This window comes from Hyaena hyaena, unplaced genomic scaffold, assembly GCF_003009895.1.
Source record: "Hyaena hyaena isolate Hyena2069 unplaced genomic scaffold, ASM300989v1 scaffold_120, whole genome shotgun sequence".
NCBI lineage: Eukaryota > Metazoa > Chordata > Mammalia > Carnivora > Hyaenidae > Hyaena > Hyaena hyaena.
This window is the reverse complement of record NW_024080752.1, coordinates 1960499-1975998: the sequence shown is the minus strand read 5'-3', so window position 1 is coordinate 1975998 and position 15500 is coordinate 1960499. Positions and strand designations below refer to the sequence as shown.

General features: G+C 37.1%; 1 protein-coding gene across 2 annotated transcripts in view; it reads left to right on the top strand.

Annotated features, from left to right (window-relative positions):
- AP4E1 (adaptor related protein complex 4 subunit epsilon 1) overlaps positions 1-15500 on the top strand; it is a 59508-nt gene that overhangs the window by 28091 nt on the left and 15917 nt on the right. For both annotated transcript variants that reach the window (XM_039237130.1, XM_039237131.1), the window contains 7 exons: positions 689-811; positions 913-1022; positions 4213-4352; positions 5615-5727; positions 5835-5953; positions 10622-10924; positions 13364-13478. In XM_039237130.1, the coding sequence (XP_039093061.1) occupies positions 689-811; positions 913-1022; positions 4213-4352; positions 5615-5727; positions 5835-5953; positions 10622-10924; positions 13364-13478 (1023 nt within the window). The remainder of the gene's footprint in view (positions 1-688; positions 812-912; positions 1023-4212; positions 4353-5614; positions 5728-5834; positions 5954-10621; positions 10925-13363; positions 13479-15500) is intronic.

Here is a 15500-nt window from a genome sequence, read left to right as displayed (position 1 = left end):
AAAAGAGTTTGAAAAAAAATTTAGTGTCTATTTTGATCATTATCATAGTTATCCAATCTTTGATTGTATTAGAAAATCAAATTTGAACACTATCAAAATGTTGTATAGATTGTTCAGTGTTCCTTGAGGTTTCTTTTAAAGAAGTGACTTGAGGATTTTTATGAAGTGGCCCTACTTTGAAATGAATGCTAGAGCATCCTAAAATGATTACATTGATATAAACTACGTATATAGTTTCTATGTATAGATGGTAGAAACTGCCTGAGAACAAATTTTGAAGCATTCAAGCAGTGTTGGAAACACCTGTTTATATAAGAACAATGAATATATTACTTATGTGTCCATTAGAATGTGAGCTCCTAAAGGGCAGGGGTTTTTATCTTTTTTGTTCACTGCTGTATCCATACTATTAGAACAATGCCTGGCACATAGGAGGTGTTCAGTAAATACTTGTTGCATGAGTGAATGCATCATTTCTAGCTATTAATATATATATTATGGTAATATAATCCTAATAACTGTGTAAGCCTGAAAACAGTAAAGTTCCTATCTTTGAAAATTTTCTGTAAATAATTTTTTACTAAAACTGACCTTCTAATTAGCTTGTTTTGTTCTAAGCTCTACACAAGTAAGTTCTTTTATTATGCCTTAACATGATCCCTGACATTTTTATATTTTCTTTCTCTAGCTATTCTCTTTGAATGTGTGCATACAGTTTATTCTATTTATCCTAAATCAGAATTACTTGAGAAGGCTGCCAAGTGCATTGGAAAATTTGTTCTGTCACCTAAAATAAATCTCAAATACTTAGGTAAGATGATTAGATAATTTTGGCAGATATTACAAAGAGCTCTTGAAATTTGCTGGATATTTGTTTCAAGTCACTTTGTATATCGTAATCTTTGTTTCTAGGGCTGAAGGCTCTTACCTATGTTATCCAGCAGGATCCCACCCTGGCTCTTCAGCACCAGATGACCATAATTGAATGCTTAGACCATCCTGATCCCATTATTAAAAGAGAGGTAAACTGGTACTTTGAATAGTGTACGTGAAGTGTTACAGTTTTTAAACTTCTGTTTAGTATTATGGAGAGAGGAAAGTAGTAGACTGTGTGTGTGTGTGTGTGTGTGTGTGTGTCACACACACGTGTATTTTAACTTTTGAGTGTATTTTATTCTTTCTAGTAAAGTTTAAGGAGCTTTTCTAAAAAGCCCTGTGTCCATATCTTCACAAATGTTTTTAACCTATGAGTTAGAGGAGTTAGGTTCAGTTACCTGTATGGATTCATTAATATGTTTTTCGGTCCAAGAAGAGACCTGAATTCTATTTCCAGATCTTTCTGTTAATGTAATTTAAGATGTAATTTATTTATTTATTTATTTAATTTTATTTTTTTAAATTTATTTCTAAGAGAGAGAGAGAGACAGCGTGAGCAGGGGAGGGTCAGAGAGAGAGGGAGACACAGACTCTGAAATAGGCTCCAGGCTCCGAGCTGGCAGTCAGCACAGAGCCCGATGCGGGGCTCGAACCCACGAACCGCGAGATCATGACCTAAGCGAAAGTCGGACGCTTAACCGACTAAGCCACCCAGGCGCCCCAAGACATAATTTATGATGAATAATATTTTTTCATACTCTTCTTAACATCTGTAAAGTGGGCTAATGCATTCCTTATTAAATATGTAGAAGTAGTGAAAGAGTTAATAAAAATAACCCCCAAATGATTTGAACTTCTTAGAATTGCTTCACTAACCACTTGGGTGCCTATATATGTGTTTCTGTTAATTTTCATGTAAACAAATCACTCTGTGCCTTCATTTAAAATGATATATGGGGGCGATAGGCATTGAGGAGGGCACTTGTTGGAATGAGCACTGGGTATTATATGGAAGCCAATTTGACAATTAATTATATTTAGAAATAAATAAATAAAATGGTACATGGGACCTAGTTAGGAAGAATGAATGTTTTTATTTTTTATTTTAAAAATAAAGATAATTTATTGGACATCTGAATTACTTAAAAGCATTGAGTTAAAAGTAGCTTATTGGAAGGATACTACTTCATTAAACAATTATAATTCTAAAAGAAAGGTATAAATTTTGAATTTTAAAAGGTACTATTTTTGAAACAAAAGTGTTTTTGAGAAATTTTCATATACATATGTTTTTTCTTTTTGTGTTTATATTTTTAAATCTTCTGAAAATTGTTACTTACCTCAAGTCTGGGAAGTTTGTAGTTGGCCTACTTTCTATGTGTAGGCGTCATAGAAGAATGAGAAGTCACCAAAGGACAATAACAATAATTATTTGGCTCTTCCACTTTGAACAGATATAGAACATGCGTTTTCTTTATGTGGTTGGCTACTAAATTGAACAGAGTTGACTTAGGTACAGTTTTCTTATTGAGGTTTTTAAGTATTGGCCCTTATTTAAAAATGAGAGTCAAAGGGAAAATAAACGTCTTTTTAAATTATCAAGTCTGATCTGTTTTGTCTATTACCTGCTGTGAGAAAAGTAGTTTGAATTCTTGGGGGAAAGTAGTATCAGTGATATTCCAGGAAGGCACTGCAGTACTGTCTCTTTGAATGCTGCTATTGTGTCTAACCTCTGTGAGTAGTTACATAGAAGAACTTTGGTCGTGGATGTGGAGTGACCTGTTGTTTCAGACTGGGATTCCCATTTGCTTGGGAATTTCTTTCTCACAGGGAGAAAGAAGGCAAGAAGGAACTAACATAAAAGTCCTCTCTTGAGCCATGCAGTTCCTAATACTCTGTCTCATGCAATCCTGGAAATGCTAAATTGCATGGTCTTAGAGTAGGAAATAAATTTGGTGTAATTATCTAAAAATATATAACATATAGTTTAGAGTCTACAGGGAGCATGTCTGAAACAGCTATATAAACTGAAAGCTATTAATGGGGGAACCTATGTATTTATAGATTTTAAAATGCAGTTAAGAATGAACTAGAACAGTTACCTTTTGTACTTGAAATCCTGGCAAAGATTTTGTAATCTGTAATTTTTCAATTACAAAGAACCCTAAAGATATTTTGAACAAGTTTGACAAGTAGGCTATGAGGAAATTCTCTTGCAGTTAATGTTGTTGATCCTAAAATACCAGTAAATGATACTTTCTCAGTCCTGCTATTGGTCTCATATTGATTTCTAGGCATTAACGATATTTTAGAACCTTAAGTAGGGCCTCAGAAAGCACAGATGGGAGCTTGCTCTGGTACTGGTCTTCCTTTAAGAGGAACCAAGAGGAATATTCCTGAGCACTGAGAAAGCAGCTATAACATGGTTTTTCCTTGCTGTCTGAGATTCTGAACAGAGGCCTTGCTAAAGGCTTTGAAGCACTTGAGCCCCCAACCTTTGTTCATCCAGTAGAGGCCACTTGCCCTCAGCTGACAAACCCTTTCAAGGGCTATTTTCTGTTGTTTGCGTAGTGTGGAAGATATAGTTTGTAAGACTGGATTTTCATTTGTGTATATATGTGTGTATAGACACACATACAGGCATAAGTGATACAGGTTTAAGAAGCTGTTACATTTTTATCCATTCGTCCATTGATAGACACTTAGGCTCTTTCCATGTTTTGGCTGTTATTGAGAGTGCTGCTATGAACATTGGGGTACATGTGCCCCTATGCATCAGCACTTAGAAAATAGATTATAAACCTTTTAATTTTTTAGTCTTTACGTGGCCTCTCATGTAGAAGTAGTCACGTTACAATTATTACTGGTATCAATAAAACTGATCATAATTCATTTTTTTTTTTTTTTAAATGTTTTATTTATTTCTAGGAGAGAGAGAGACAGCGTGAGCAGGGGAGGGTCAGAGAGAGAGGGAGCCACAGACTGAAACAGGCTCCAGGCTCCGAGCTGGCAGTCAGCACAGAGCCCGACGCGGGGCTTGAACCCACGAACCGCGAGATCATGACCCAAGCGAAAGTCGGACGCTTAACCGACTAAGCCACCCAGGCGCCCCCATAATTCATTTTTTTGACAGTAGATTCTACCTTTCTTAAGTTCTGTTTAGTTAAAATGTGCATTTCTAAAAAAAAAAATGCATTTCTTCAGCACTTATTAACTGACTGCCCAGTTGATCTGTATAAAATGGGAGAATCAATGGTATAAACCTATATATTGCTGTGTTTACTGGAATTATCATACGTAAAGTTTTATAATGGTGTTTTTATTTCTCTTAAATAGACTCTGGAACTTCTTTACAGAATTACTAATGCACAGAATATAACAGTGATTGTCCAGAAAATGCTTGAATATTTACAACAGAGCAAAGAAGAGTATATCATCGTCAATTTGGTTGGCAAAATAGCTGAGCTCGCTGAGAAATATCCTTTGTTTGGACCATAAGTCGTGAAATACCTTTTGTTACATAGTGACTTAAAAAAATTTTTTTTAATGTTTATTCATTTTTGAGAGAGAGAGTGCAAGCAGGGAAGGTTCAGAGGGAGGGAGATACAGAATCTGAAGTAGGCTCCAGGCTCTGATCTCTCAGCATAGAGCCTGATGCATGGCTCGAGCTCATGAGCTGTGAGATCATGACCTAAGCCCAAGTTGGGTGCTGAACCTAAGACCGAGCCACCCAGGCACCCCAGTTACATAGTGACATTAGAATGATTGGTTTAGATGTGGTCACTTGCAAGTTGAGTTCAGAGACACACAATAACTTTTCCCATACCTGATATTCAGGCCTTTCTTGTCAAAAACAGGAATTTGTGTAGGCTTCTTAGTGGATGGCTTTTCCCCCCTGGTTCTTTTCATTCAGTTGATCAGTGTTATGAGCAGAAAGACACAGGAACCTCTGCCTGATTCCTTTTTCATTGCTTCCTTATCTTTGATATTATTTCATAATTAGTTTTTTTCTGGTAAAAGTTCTTGTTTTGCAGGGGGTCCTTGGGAGTAGGGATCAGTGTTCTAAAATTTATCCTTTATGCTGTTGTTTATACTGGAAATTGTCCCAGTAAGATAGTTAGGAATGCCATTCACGTGTCTCTTTTCTTCACATTTGCTTTCTAAAGTCAGAGAACTTTACAGGTCACAAAGATATTCTATTCTTTAAAGATGTCTGTTATTTAAATCAAAGGAAGAATAAATGTACAATATTAATCCAGTCAGGCATCTTGGAAGTTGCTTAAGTATAGTTTTCTGTTACCTAGTGCCACACATAACTCTGGTCAGCAGAATGATAGAATTTTAGAACTGAAGAAGAACAGGTTAGAAAAAAGATTAAATAGCTTGTTTAAGTATACACATCACATTTAGCCTCTTGAAGTGTATGTCACTTCCCGTTAATTTGTCCTTAGGCAACTGGAACATTTCTTTAAATTTTTTCACGCTTATTTATTGGATGCTTAGTGTGTACAAAGCATGGTGCTAGATGAAGCAACAAGAACTTAGTTTATTAAGCTTATTAAATAAGCTTTTTTACTGAGCACCTATTCTACATAAAAGCACAATTAATTGGCAGAGGTTAAAAGTAAAAATACATAAGTAGGATGGGTTGGGGGTTATTCTTTAAAAGATTGATGCAGAAAAGGTAATTTTAGTAAGTGACGTTTGGAAGTGTACTTGGTCTTAACACTGTGGACACATATGCCCCGGATAATGCGTGGTTTATTCAGACAATGAACGCTGTGTTTTCAGTGGGAGGAGACGTCATGCATCCTGATATTCCCAATAACTTTCTGAGACTGCTAGCAGAAGGTTAGTAAGTTACTGCATTCAGGGAAGATTTCAAAATTAAATGTTTTTATTACAGAGTCATTAGAGTTTTTAATGAAAGTTAAAATGATATATCAATTTCTTTGTAGGTTTTGATGATGAAACAGAAGATCAACAATTAAGGCTCTATGCAGTTCAGTCTTATCTCACTTTACTAGATGCGGAAAATGTGTTCTATCCACAGAAATTTCTTCAAGTTATGAGTTGGGTGAGCAAAGTACATTAGATCATAAGTATTTATAATGTTGCTTTTTTCATAAAACCCAGTTCTAGCAATATATTTCCTTCAGAAATCATTCAGTTCTGTTCTAACTCCTTTAGCTATCCATGTTCTTTCTCATTGGCTAGTTTGTCACTTAACTATCTACCTGTCTATTCATTCTCCCTTTCATCTCACTTGTGTGTGTAGTATAGACACCTGGTTAGGTATCTGTCTGGGTCTACAATACATTTATTGTATTTTCTCTGTGAATCTGTGTTAGAGTATTTGAATACTCATGCATCTGTGTTATATTAGTTTTTCATTGCTATGTATTACCACAGACTTAGTGCTTCAAACAACATAAATTTATTATTTCACAGTTTCTGTGGGTCAGGAGTTGAGACGTGGCTTAGCTGGGTTCTCTGCGTAGGGTTGCAGTCAGGTGTTGGCTGGAGCTGCTGTTTCATCTGAAACTTGACTGGTGAAGGATCCACTTCCAAGCTTGTGTGGTTGTTAGAAGAAATCTGTTTCTTGCAGTTGTACGACTGAGGGTTTGAAGTTCAGACTGTTGACTGTAGGCTACCCTTAGTTCCTAGAGCTGCCCTCAGTTTCTTGCATGTGGGCCTCCCAACATGCCTCCTTGCTTCATCAAAGCCAGCAAAGAGATCATCCATTGCAAGATGAAGGTCACATCTTCTGGCACATAATCATATGTAATTGCCTACATACCATCAACTCTTTGTATTTTTTGTTGTGTATATGGGTGAATGTTTCTATAGGGGGAGCTTTGGTGAAGTACAACTGCAGGATTGTAGGGTATGCATATTTTAATATTTTATAGTTTTACCAAATGTTAGCATGTTAACTTAAATTTTACCCAGACTTTTATTTAAGAATTTTTTTTCTCATCCGCAGGAAAGTTGAAACTGGTATAATAAATACCTCTATACTTTTCATTTAGATTCCCTGTTAATATTTTTAACCACCTTTGCTTTACTATATCTACATCTAGATCTAGATCTACCTATAAATTGCAGACATCATGACCCTCCAAAAATAATTCAATGTGAATCTTCTAAGAATGACATTGTTCTGTCATAGAACCATTATTAGACCTAAGAAATGTAACATTAATTCATTAATATCACTTATATTGATAGTGATATTAAAAAAACCACATTATTTCTCTATAATTCTTATAGTCCATGTTCACATTTATCCAATTGTCCAAAAAATGTCTGTTATGGCTATTTTTCTACTACTACCAATCCTGGATCCAGTCAGGGATCACAAATTGCATTTAGTTCTCTTTTTAGCCTTTTATTCTATATATTCTGTATCCTCACTTTCTTTTTGTTTTCATGATACCAGTTTTTTGGATGAATACTGTTGACATGTAGAATGTCCAGCATTCTGAATTTGACTCCTTATTTCTGGTTTGGTTAAACATTTTTAGGAAGAATATTATATCAGCAATGTTATGCACTTCCTACTGTATCATCAGGACACATATAATATCAGTTCCTCCAATTACTAGTGATTTTAGGTTCCTTTGTTTAGTTAAGATGATGACCTTCAGATCTCTCTCTTCCATTGTAAAGATGCCCTTTCTTAGTAATTTATGGCTAATCTGTGAGGTGATTCTGAGGGGCTATGTGTGAACGTCTTTTCCTTAACTTTCTTTTTTTTTTTTTTTTTTAACTTTTTTTAGTGTTTATTTATTTTTGAGACAGACAGAACATGAGTGGGGGAGGTGCAGAGAGAGAGGGAGACACAGAATCTGAAACAGGCTTCAGGCTCTGAGCTGCCAGCACAGAGCCTGGAAGGCAGCTATGCTCACCACTATACCACCAACGCAGACTGCCAGCACAGAGCCTGATGCGGGGCTCAAACCCATGAACTGTGAGATTACAACCTGAGTGAAGTCGGATGCTTAACAAACTGAGCCACCCAAGTGCCCCTCCTTAACTATCTTTCATCAGTGGTTTTAGAATTGATAACTTTTCCTAAATGGGTTGTTGTATTTGGCAGCTATTCATTTTTTTTCCTTCCATGAATTTAGCATGTCACTCCATATATTTATAGCGCTTTTATTTCTTTCTACAACGTACAGATTCTGTGCAGGTTTTGTTAGATTTATACTTAAGCATTTCAATTTCTTTAGAGCAGTAGTAAATATATTGTACTTTTAATTTTGGTTCCCACATGTTTGTTGCTAGTTTATTCAAATACAATAGATTTTTGCAGTTTGATCTTAACACACTGCAATCTTGCTGAACTCGCTTAACTAATCTAGGATTTTTTCAATAGATTTATTGAGACCTTGTTAAGAATTCATGAGATTTTTTTTTCTACTCTATTGTTTTGGTTTTGATATCAAACTAATAATAGTGTCATAAAATGAGTCAGGAATATTCTTTCTTCTTTCTGTTTAAAAATTGTGTACAAGAGTATTGTTTAGTTTTTAAGTGTTTAGAAAATTTTCTGTTATCTTTCCTGTTACTGATTTATAGTTTGCCATTGTCATCAGAGGAAATACTCTGTGAATTTAGTTCTGTTAAGTTTGTTGAGGTTTGTTTTATGGCCTAAGATATGTCTTATTATATGTTCTGTGAGTGCTCGAAAAGAGTGGATATTCTGCTGTTGTTGGTGTGTTTGGTAAGTGTTGATTGGATTCTTTCGGTAATGGTGTTGTGACACAGGTATTGAGATCTCTGTGTGGCTTCCGCTGACACGGTGGAGGGATGGTCCTGCAGTGGCTGAGCAGTGGTGAAAGTCCTGACTCTGCAGTGGGCTTGTGACACCACCCCAGTGGAGGGGCGGAAGAGTCCCTCTTTATACCCGGGTAGAGGGTATAAAGTACAGGCTTCATATGTGGTCTTCATGGACACTGCAGAGGAGTGGGCCTCTCGACAGCTTGGTGGGGATGCAAGTCCTGGCTCTCTACTGAGTCTTCTCAGTTCTGAGGGAATTGGGGTGCCTCTTACAGCCTGGTAGGGGTGGAAGTCTTGGCTCTCCGCTCAGCCTTTGCTGGTGTGGGTGAGTCTGTGTTTTTTTTTCTATGTGGTGCTTAGCTGGATCAGCAGGGTTATTGTCTAAAAGTTTTCTGTCTTCCTAGGGCACCTGTGTGGCTCAGTCAGTTAAGTGTCTGACTCTTGATTTTGGCTCTGGTCATGATCCCAGGGTCGTGAGATTGATCCCTGCATCAGGCTCTGCGCTAGGCCCTCCCTTTCTCTTTCTCTCTGTCCCTTCCTTGCTTGCTCTCTCTCTCTCTCAAAATAAATACATAAACATTAAAAAAATAAAAAAATAAGAGCTTTTTGTCTTTCTGGCTCTTTGTCTAGAGGGCAGGCTTTCCTTGGGACGTTCTGTCTGTGCCCATGGCTGTTTCCAGGTTGCTGTCTCTCTACTACTCAGTCTGGAGTATATGAGGCAGCAGATAACTCACTGTACTATCCCGAGGTCCTTAGCAATTGGCCTTCTTTTCTCCACCTATTTGTGTCTTTTTTGGCGTGTTTTATGTATAACATCAAAGATTTAGGTGTATTTAATGGGAGAAATAGGGAAAATGCACCTACGCTCTTTTCCCATTATTATTATTATTATTATTATTATTTATTTTAGAGAGAAAGAGAACAGGGAGGGGGCAGAGGGAGAGAGAGAATCCCAGGCAGGTTCCACACCGGTGCAGAGCCTGACACAAGGCTTGATCTCCTGACCCTATGATCATGACCTGAGCTGAAATCAAGAGTTGGATGCTCAGCCAACTGCGCCATCCAGGCAACACTGCCCTCCAAAAGTTTTGAACTGGGTTTTAGATTACCACCTTTTCTAGAGATATCTTTCATCTTATTAAACCACTCAAAAAATTATCTTGCTACTTTAAGGATTGGATTTATTTATTTCTCTTAATTTTTCCTCCTTTTGTTGTCACTAGCTATAAAGTTTCCCTTGCCTATCACTTCACCTCCCTCCATTTTTTTCCTGCTGGTACCAGTGTTACATCAAAGACATGAAAACACGCCAAATAGCACTTAGAAAAGATCTCACACTACATGAATTATCAGTTTATTAATAATTTTTAGGCCAGTAGGATTATGTACTACCTAAATAAGTTAGATATAAGAAAAAGGATATGTAACAAAGGTCAGCATTCCTTAGAGTTTCTTCTGTGGATCATATAATCAGAATCAGCTGATGCCAGTTCAAAATGTGCACTGTAGATCCTGACCGTAGACACACTCACTCACAATATCTGGGGGTAGAACCTAGAAATGAAACACCTTAGGTGACTCTCATGCATGCAAGCATGTGAGAACCACTGGTTTCAATGCTAATTGCAAAGTAGGTAACAGAATGTGGAAGTGTTTATAAAAAACAACAACTGAACTGGAAGTTCAGAAGAACGCTTGCTTGTAAAGGTATGCTGCTGCTTTATATATTGTGAATGATAAAGATGTGGAAAATCTTTTGGTATTGAGTTCTAATTCTTGGTATAATTTTGACCCTAAAATATACAATTTTATCTTTATCTAATAATTTCTTCACCATGAGAATATGTTTAAATCTAGATTAAATTCACTCCAGCAGTAGCTACTTTCTTTGGATTTCCAAGTACAATTTGCTGTGTGACTTGATATTTCTATATGAATAGTCTCTTTGTTTTACTCATAGGTGTTAGGGGAGTATTCCTACCTCTTAGATAAGGAAACGCCAGAGGAAATTATAACCAAGCTCTACAAGTTACTTACGAATGACTCGGTTTCTTCAGAAACAAAAGCCTGGTTACTTGCAGCTGTTACCAAGTTGACTCCCCGAGCACACTCTTCTAACATAGTTGAGAGATTAATCCAGGAATTCACCGTATCTTTGGATACTTGTATGAGACAGCATGCGTTTGAATTAAAACACTTACGTGAGAATGTGGAACTTATGAAGAGCTTGCTTCCAGTTGATAAGAGCTGTGAAGACATGGTGGTAAGGCGTCTGTATTTTATCTTTGCAAAAACTGCGTGGTTTCTAAACATAATAATTCTTACCTTTATGATGTATCAGGAATATATCAAAGTATACTTTCTGTAACACTATAGGTAAAGATTGCAGTTTTTCTCACATCATATGAGAGAACTTGAGAGCTTCAGTTCAGTAGTGATCCTAAAGAGCCGGGAATTGAGCAGTATCTCTTCCAGAGAACTGCACCGAAGCAATTTATATCCAGTGGCAGTCTCTTTTAATAGATGGTAGTTCAAGAATTAAATTTTGGGGAGGTCACCTGGGTGGGTCAGTTGGTTGATCATCGCATTCTTGCTTTTGGCTCAGGTCATGATCTCATGGCTTCGTAGTTTCAAGTCTCACGTCAGGTGTCAGGCTCTGTGCTGGCAGTGTGGAGCCTCCGTGGGATTTTCTTTCTCCCTTTCTCCCTCTGCACCTCCCCACCTGCACTGTCTCTGTCTCTCTCTAAATAAATACACTTAAAAAAAAAAGAATTAAATTTTTTAAATCTCCTTTGAACTTCTCTAATATGCCGTTTTATTATTTTGTTATCTTTGAGAATGTAAAAAATAGTTCTCTGTTGCATTTTGTCCACCTGTCTAACCTCTTTACCACTTTGGAACCTGATCAACCACATTTCCTTCTCCCACCTAACTTTCAGCCACTAGTCTTTTTAACCTAATGGGCTCAATTACTACTCACTCTCTGAATATGTACTGATCTCTTCTCCAGACTGGTGTAAGTTAGGAAATTGCCAAAAGGAAGCCAGATTTTTACAAATTTTTATTTGCTAGATGTCATATAGTTGAGAAGGAGGAGAGGAGGAGCAGCATTCCCACTAATTCTGACTTGGATTTTCATGACTTGTTTTCATTTTGAACCTCTTTGTTCTTTTGTTCTTTCAAAAGCTCCTCATGGGCAGACACGTTGCTTTCACATTTGGTAGGCAGTCCGGAGATGTTCATTGAAATGGTGAATAAATAGGCTATACATAGTATTTTTTTAAGCTTATTTATTTATTTTGAGAGAAAGAGAAGGAAAGAGAGAGAGAGAGAGAGAGAGAGTGGTGGAGGGGCAGAGAGAGGGAGAGAGAATCCCAAGCCACCCCAGGGATGTCAGTGCTGTGCCTGATGCGAGGTTCAGACGCACAAACTGTAAGATCATGGCCTGACCTGAAACCAAGAATCAGATGCTTAACCAACTGAGGCTCTCAGGCTCCCCTAAATAAGCTATAGGTGGAATGCAACTAGGAAGTAACTCTTTTTCCTCTTTCTTCCAGTGAAAGATAATGATGATGACATAGCTTCATTTTGTAAGAATCTTATTGAAATCAAACCTTCCCAAATTTAGAGTGTGACATGCCACTTAAGTATTTGATATTCATCTGCTCTTCTAAGTATTGGAGCTGTTTGCATACAGTTGGCTAAACCAGGAGAAGTAAATTTGTGGTTTCTGAGGCCACCACTGCTATATCTTTTTGTGTACATCTCATTCTTCTTTCCTCATTTTTTTCTTTTATCCTTTTCCCCTTACTCTTTCTTTAGCTCTATTTCTTTTCATTTAGTCATTCTCTCATACCTTTCTATTCCTGCTGAAATTAATTTTCCATAGACTTGTGAAAAGGTATTTTCAGGTAGAAAAGAATAGGATAGATAAAGGCACTGTCAGGGGTCTGAAAAGTGGCCTCCCCCAAGATGTGCATACTTTAATCCCTGCAGCCTGTGTGTTTGTTATCTTACATGGTAATAAGAACTTGGCAGATGTGTTTAAATTAAGGAATTTTTGACAGGGAGATTATTTTGGATTGTCCAAGAAGGCATGATCACAAGAGTTCTTATAAAAGTAAGCAAAGAGTCAGTAGAAAGCCAACTAACAACAGACGTAGAGATCAGAGTGATGGGGCCACAAGCCAGGGAATGATGGTGCCTTTAGAAGCTAGAAGGGAGAAGGAACTTATTCTCCCTTGGAGCCTCCTGAAGGATCAGCTTTGCCAGCACCTTGGTTTTAGGCCCTACCAGCAAACTAACACTGTAGCTCATAGGGTAGATGTCTTCTCTAGTAGGTTAAAGTCTCATGAGGGCAGGAACTGTCTCTCTTTGTCTCTATCATAGCATCTAACATGATGCTCTAACATACTGGGTGCTCAAAAGTTTATTCTGCAGTGGAGTGAAATTATTATTATTATTATTAATTATAGCTGCAGATGACTTACACTGTTACCTTCTTAGCTGAGTGATTTGAATATAGATGTTTTAGAAAGCTAGAGAGGTGGTTAGCACTGGTAGCATTTTTAGAACTGAAGTTCTATTTTTCACTTAAAAATTATTTTTAGGACATATGGATTGAAATTAGTTATGTGAGTGTACAGTCTGCTGTTTAGGGTAAATTTTTTAAATTTCTAATTTTTGCTTCACTTTAATACAGGTAGATGCTTCCTTATCTTTTCTGGATGGTTTTGTGGCTGAAGAACTCAGTCAGGGGGCAGCACCTTACAAACCTCACCACCAGCGGCAGGAGGAAAAGCTTTCTCAGGAAAAAGGTAATTTTCCATGGGTCTGTAACAAGCTAAATTGTAGGGACATCATTTTTTTTTTTTAAATGCCGTTCATATTATAGTCATGTAATGTAAATAATTGAGGATATTTACTTTGATTATCCCTCTTTAAATCTGCTTGTGACTTGTTTATTCTGCCTAGGTCTTTGGATACCCAGGAAAAAAAGTTAGCCTAGGGGTATTCCCAAAGTCATAGGCTTCATATACATAAGTGCCTAAGATAGTCATTCTGGAACTTTGAAAGAACTTGAAGATGGAATTATCATGTTGGGTCACTGTGCTAGACAGAGGGCTGATAGATATTCACAGGAGCATATCTACAGAGAGGTTGAGAAAAGAAATCTCATTACTGTGGACCAGTGAGTTTCATTTTCATTCTGAGCAGTCTTACATATCTTAAATGTGTTTCAGTGCTTCCTGCAACAAAATATCTGATCAGTGAAGTGAGAAACATCTAAGAAAGGAAAGAATAACTTCACATTTTAGAAATGTAGTCTGTCAAGGGAAGATGCCTGTCATCATTTTGGTAAAGAGGAAATGATTGAGGTGTTTGGATGGTAGATGGGAAGTATTTATATGCATAAAGGGAGACCATTATCTTTGTAGGAGTTCAGAATGTTAAAACTGAAAAGTTCAATGCTGAAAGCTCTTTTTCTCCCCATTCATCATCTAATGATTTTGTCAAGTCCTTCCAGGCTCTGTGGTAGGCATATGAGTACAGTTAAATAGTTAATCTTAAAATGATACCAGAAAAGTGTAAGTTGCAGTTCAGTCATCTACTTCCTTCTCCTGACTCTGCATCCTGTCATTTTCCTCTTGCTTCCCATATGCACATGAGCTCTTGTACATCTAGTGAACTTTTAAAACTCTTTGGTCTTTCCTGTTATTCATCTCTAAAGATCTTGGGAAATTTTCACTAAAGAATGAAAATAATGTGGCTTGAAGTTCATTCTCAACCTTGAGCCTTTTCGGGCCTTTCTTGGATAACAATGTTTAATTCTGTTGTCTCAGGTTTGGAATTTTATCTCTTTTCCAGATGCTGCCCCCTTCTATGCTTAGTTTTTTCTCTTTACTCTTAAACTCTACCTCTGATTTTGAATTCTTTCTGCTCTTTTGTTTAAACTCTATCTTTTCTTGATCTTTGGCTTAAACTCTGCTTTTACTTGTGCATAGGAAACATTGTTTGAGCTCTTCAGTGTTACTTTGTTAATGCAGAGGCTGGATGGATAACTGGCTATCACATATGCTATTAAAAAGAGGTCAAAGTGGGACAGAAAATTAAACTTAGTGATTGAAAAGCTTAATTTTTTTAAGTTTATTTATTTGTTTTGAGAGAGACAGAGTGAGGAGGGAAAGGGCAGAGAGAGGGAGAAGCAGAATCCCAAGCAGGCTCTGCACTGTCAGCACAGAGCCTGATGTGGGGTTTGAACTCACAAAATGCAAGATTATAACCTGAGCTGAAACCAAGAGTTGGACGCTTAACTGACTGAGCTACCCAGGCACCCCTGAAAAGCTTAAAAGGAGAGGATTTTCTAGCTGAAAAGGACCTTGGCATGTTTAGACAAGTGGTTTCCAAACATGGTTATGAATCAGAATCACAAAGAGTTTTAAAAAATGATAAAGATTTTTAGCCCTATTCCTGTATCTTTTGTATCTGAATCTCTAAAAGCTTGGCTGTATGGATGAAAAAGTCTGTGGGAGATTCTACAAAGTCAGCTTGATCCTGGTTATCAAATCAGCATTTGGAAACTGCTGATCTAGCCTGAACCCTTCACCTTACAGACAAAGAAATTAAGGCCAAGTTCATGCACCCAACTAATAGCTGACGCACGTCAAGAACTCAGTTCTTCTGATTATTAATTAGCCCATTATTTTTTTCCATTGCGTATTGATTTCTCTTTTATATCATTCATTTGCTAACAAAAATTTATGTAGTTCTCTTTGGATTAAGTGTTGTTTCCTTTGCAGGAGACATTATAATACTTGAGAGGGGAGCTCTGGAACCAG